At 50.1% G+C, this 5,237-nt stretch overlaps 1 protein-coding gene across 1 annotated transcript; it reads left to right on the top strand.

The window, feature by feature from the left end:
* The first annotated feature begins 821 nt into the window (after positions 1 to 821).
* Positions 822 to 3,393, top strand: LOC109731955 (probable glucan endo-1,3-beta-glucosidase A6). The gene is made up of 3 exons (XM_040394183.2): positions 822 to 885; positions 993 to 2,309; positions 3,012 to 3,393. Exons 1-3 carry the CDS (start codon positions 822 to 824, stop codon positions 3,041 to 3,043), a joined length of 1,413 nt encoding a protein of 470 aa, XP_040250117.1. The 3' UTR covers positions 3,044 to 3,393.
* Positions 3,394 to 5,237: the final 1,844 nt, after the last annotated feature.

Here is a 5,237-nt window from a genome sequence, read left to right as displayed (position 1 = left end):
AAAAATTACACCATGCTAACATTTTTTAAATTCACGGTGATTTTTTCTGCAAAATAAAGTTGTAAGTTAATTTTTGAAATATATGCGGTTACACTATATTTTTAAATATTAAAAAGTAGTAGAAAAAAGAACAAACGAGAAGCAAAGAAGATTTTTTTTAGGGCATAAGCAAAGAAGATAGGACAAACAAACAGGCGATGAACGAAGCTACTGGGCCAGCCCAATAGCAGCGACGCAAGGGCCCACCCTGAGGCGAGCCTGTGTCTGTCCCCGAAAAAGCATGTTTAAATCGCCCTCATATCGACCCGAATGATGTCACGTAACTGAGACATGTACATACAAACATGGTTTCGAATCAATAAACTGGGTGAGATTTCTCCAAAGAAAAGGTAACTGAGACAAGTTTTCGCTCGCCCTTTGTAAATTGCAGCAAACGTATTCTGCATTGTTTTTTAGGTGCGCACTTTACTCTTTTGCTGGTGCAGTCACAAGGAATGATACTGTTAGTGCAGTTCGGCTCACATGCGGGGTCTGTTAGTGTTCCCAACCCGGAGCGTCTGTTGCGCCGTTTTAGGGTTTCCAGGTTACTCCCCATAGCGGCACCCCCGAGAAAAATGGTTAGGTAGCGGCATCCCCTGAAAAGAAGGCTACGTAGCGCTATTTTCCTTCCCTGTTTTAATTATATTCGTGGGCTTAATAATTATCTAACCCAATCTCTCCCTAAAAGCCCTCCCCTTTATATGATCACAAACACTCTCCATTCCATCTCAGATCAAAATCAAAAGAGATTCAACATTTGGCAAGAGAACAAACGAGCAGAAATGGCGTCCTCCTCCATCTGCGCCCTCCTCCTCCTCCTCGCCGCCTTCTCGTGCCACTGCCATGGTGATCCCTCACGTTCCCCTCTCCGTGCACCAATCTAATGTTACTTGATTAATTAGTTCCTGACCAGTCACCACCGTGGCTAACTACCCTCTGTTGCATGCATGCAGCGGCGGCGGCGGCGGCGTACAGGCGGCCCCGCGCCATCGGCGTCAACTACGGGAACCTCGGCGACGACCTCCCCACGGCGGCGCGCTCCGTCAAGCTCCTCCGCAAGGCGAACGCGGGCGCCGTCAAGCTCTACAACGCCGACCAGCGCATCCTGCACGCCCTGGCCGGGACGGGCATCCCGGTCTCCGTCATGGTGCCGAACGACATCGTCCCCTCTCTGGCCGACTCCCGCGCCGCCGCACGCAAGTGGGTGGACAACAACCTCAAGCGGCACCCCCGGGTGCGGGTGAGGTACCTGCTCGTCGGCAACGAGTTGCTCTCCTACCCCGCCCTCGCGGCGTCCACGTGGGGCAAGATCGTGCCGGCGATGAAGAACCTCCGCCACGCGCTCCACGCGATCGGTCTCGGCCGCGTCAAGCTCGGGACCCCGCTCGCCATGGACGCGCTCGCGGCGTCCTACCCGCCGTCCGCCGGCGCGTTCCGCGAGGACATCGCCGACCCCGTCATGCGGCCGCTGCTCGACTTCCTCAACCACACCCGCTCCTACTACTTCGTCGACGCGTACCCGTACTTCCCTTGGGCGGCCAACCAGAAGGACATCTCGCTGGACTACGCGCTCTTCGAGGGCAATGCGAGCAGCCACTACGTCGATCCGGCCACGAGGCTCGCCTACACGAACCTGCTCGACCAAATGCTCGACGCCTGCATAGCCGCGATGGACAAGCTGGGGTACGGCGGCGTGAAGCTGGCCATCTCGGAGACAGGCTGGCCCAACGCCGGCGACCCGGGCCAGGCCGGCGCCAACGTGCGCAACGCCGCGCTCTACAACCGCCACCTCGCCCGTCGGATGCACAAAAAACTCGGCACGCCGGCGCGACCGAGGTCCAAAATGCCGGCGTTCGTCTTCGCGCTGTACAACGAGGACTTGAAGCCGGGGGCGGGCACTGAGCGGCACTGGGGGATGTTCTACCCGAACGGTACGTGGGTGTACCAGATTGACCTCACCGGCAGGCGGACGGCTCGCTCCTACCCGCCGCTGCCGCCGCCGGATGACCAGACCGGCAAGCTCGAGTGGTGCGTCCTGGCCGGCGGTGGCAAGCCGTTGAATGAGACGGCGGTGGCCCTCGCCCTGAATTACGCGTGCGGGCAAGGGACAGGGACGTGCGCCGCCATCCAGCCCGGCGGTGCGTGCTACGAGCCCAACACCCTCGACGCGCATGCAAGCTACGCGATCAATGCGTACTGGCAGCAGTTCAAGGCGAAGGGAGGCAGTTGTTACTTCAATGGCCTTGCAGTGAAGACTAACAAAGATCCAAGTAAGTTCGTCTAAGCATTCCTGATTAATGCTCGGAAATCTTTACAAATTTGGTGCTTGCTAGCTATACTAGATAAAATTGTTTTCCAGTAATTGTGGTTGTTGTCATTATAATGTGGTGATAATTAGCAGCAGCAGTATTTTTTCGATAATACTTGTTAACAGAAATATGACCGTAAATATGGAGAAAATAGATACTAGCTGATGGGTTTAATAGTTTCTTTTTAGCAGGATGAGTTTAATAGTTGGATAAGTTTTCACATTGCCTCAACGTTGATCTTGCTAAACATTAGGCTCGCCATTGTAGAGTACATACTAAGCTTGTGAATTATTCGCAAAAAAAAAACTTCTGAATTGTATTTTCACTTCACCTCGAAACATGTGTGATTTGCTGTTCGCATTTCATGCCTATCATTTTCTATGCCTAATGCCCCAGGTTATGATCCTTTTTCTGATTGCATACTAATGAATACAGTATTATTATTCGCAAAAAAATAGAGAATACAGTATTATTTTAGTTTCTTGCATATACTTCATACATAACTTTTAGAATCCATTTGGACTTGATGTGTGCTTTTTTTTGGGGGGGGGGGGGGGGGGGGCTTAACAGTTCATCCTTTATTATTTTAGAGACTAATGATTTGTTGCTCACACCTCAGCTCAATGTTGATCTATCGCTTACTACCATGTCTTTTGCCTGCAGGCTATTTATCATGCAAGTTTCCCAGCTATTAGAACTTGTCGAAGAATGAGATGATTGTCGATCCACGCTTTTCAAGAGTAGGAAAGAAGGCCATTGCCGTAATGCCCTTTTAGTCTGTATGCAGTCAGCACTTATTTTCTCGCAGCTTCAGTGATGTCTATTAGGTTGTCTTTCGTTCTAAAGAATTTGCCACATGTGTGGCACTTATTATTTAGAAAGAATTTTATAGAAAATTTGAAGGATTTTAATTCGTAGTATTATCACTTTTGTAAGTTGGTTACTCGATTACTCCCTCTATGAAGAAAGTGATATAAACGCTCTTATATTTTTTTACGAGGAGTACAAAATTGCATTTACGGATTTTTTTTTGGGTAGCTTTCTGCTTGTGGACATTGAGATTGTTAAGTGTGTAAGAGGGACACAGGGACTGTGGGTTTTGCTGCGGCTAGGACCACCCTCCACCAGCGCAGGTGTCCTTGTAGCATTCAGACTTCACTTTCACACAAGTTAGGGAGAGGGCAAAACAGTATATATCGCTCTATGCGACTGGCGGTTGCTAATTGCTATACACCGCTCACTGCGCGCAAATGATCCAACGCCTGCAGCGAAACCCGACGTCAGCGGCCCCTTGGGCGATTTTTTCTTTTGATTCATTTCGTGCAATTTATCAGTTTATTATTTTGTAACCAGGTTTTATTTAGCCTTTTGTGTTTTATTATCCCTTCTGTTTTCTATATTAAATATTTTTTAAATTACAATAATAAATTGAAATACATGAGTCGGCTACATCCCCGCGGTGGATCTGGCCTGCGCGTCTGGATCCGTGCGTGCGGCCGGCTACAGGCGCCGGCGCGGGGCTGGTGGCTCGTGGGTCCCGCTGCACGCGGCCGGGGCTGGTGTTGGTGCTCGCCGACCAAGTGGGTCGGAGCTCCAGGCGCAGCGCCACTTCGATCTGACGCCGCTGGGCGCGGTGGTGGCTGCTGCTCAGCAGCGAGGTGGCGGCTCGCTGCTGGAAGCTAGGCTGTGTGCTGTAGGTGGGGGATGGGCGCGTGGAGGAGGGGTGGTGGGCGGTGGAGGTGCTGCAACAGCAAGGTTCGATCCCCGCGCCTTAACAGTTCATCCTTTATTATTTTAGAGACTAATGATTTGTTGCTCACACCTCAGCTCAATGTTGATCTATCGCTTACTACCATGTCTTTTGCCTGCAGGCTATTTATCATGCAAGTTCCCCAGCTATTAGAACTTGTCGAAGAATGAGATGATTGTCGATCCACGCTTTTCAAGAGTAGGAAAGAAGGCCATTGCCGTAATGCCCTTTTAGTCTGTATGCAGTCAGCACTTATTTTCTCGCAGCTTCAGTGATGTCTATTAGGTTGTCTTTCGTTCTAAAGAATTTGCCACATGTGTGGCACTTATTATTTAGAAAGAATTTTATAGAAAATTTGAAGGATTTTAATTCGTAGTATTATCACTTTTGTAAGTTGGTTACTCGATTACTCCCTCTATGAAGAAAGTGATATAAACGCTCTTATATTTTTTTACGAGGAGTACAAAATTGCATTTACGGATTTTTTTTGGGTAGCTTTCTGCTTGTGGACATTGAGATTGTTAAGTGTGTAAGAGGGACACAGGGACTGTGGGTTTTGCTGCGGCTAGGACCACCCTCCACCAGCGCAGGTGTCCTTGTAGCATTCAGACTTCACTTTCACACAAGTTAGGGAGAGGGCAAAACAGTATATATCGCTCTATGCGACTGGCGGTTGCTAATTGCTATACACCGCTCACTGCGCGCAAATGATCCAACGCCTGCAGCGAAACCCGACGTCAGCGGCCCTTGGGCGATTTTTTCTTTTGATTCATTTCGTGCAATTTATCAGTTTATTATTTTGTAACCAGGTTTTATTTAGCCTTTTGTGTTTTATTATCCCTTCTGTTTTCTATATTAAATATTTTTTAAATTACAATAATAAATTGAAATACATGAGTCGGCTACATCCCCGCGGTGGATCTGGCCTGCGCGTCTGGATCCGTGCGTGCGGCCGGCTACAGGCGCCGGCGCGGGGCTGGTGGCTCGTGGGTCCCGCTGCACGCGGCCGGGGCTGGTGTTGGTGCTCGCCGACCAAGTGGGTCGGAGCTCCAGGCGCAGCGCCACTTCGATCTGACGCCGCTGGGCGCGGTGGTGGCTGCTGCTCAGCAGCGAGGTGGCGGCTCGCTGCTGGAAGCTAG

The sequence above is a fragment of the Aegilops tauschii genome, chromosome 7 (genome assembly GCF_002575655.3).
Source record: "Aegilops tauschii subsp. strangulata cultivar AL8/78 chromosome 7, Aet v6.0, whole genome shotgun sequence".
NCBI lineage: Eukaryota > Viridiplantae > Streptophyta > Magnoliopsida > Poales > Poaceae > Aegilops > Aegilops tauschii.
This window is presented reverse-complemented; position numbering and strand designations above follow the sequence as displayed.

Coding starts and splice junctions, on each gene's coding strand:
- LOC109731955 (XM_040394183.2), top strand. CDS start 822: ATGGCGTCCTCCTCCATCTGCGCCCTCCTCCTCCTCCTCGCCGCCTTC. Junction 886..992: donor CTTCTCGTGCCACTGCCATG/GTGATCCCTCAC, acceptor GCATGCATGCAG/CGGCGGCGGCGGCGGCGTAC. Junction 2,310..3,011: donor GAAGACTAACAAAGATCCAA/GTAAGTTCGTCT, acceptor TTTTGCCTGCAG/GCTATTTATCATGCAAGTTT.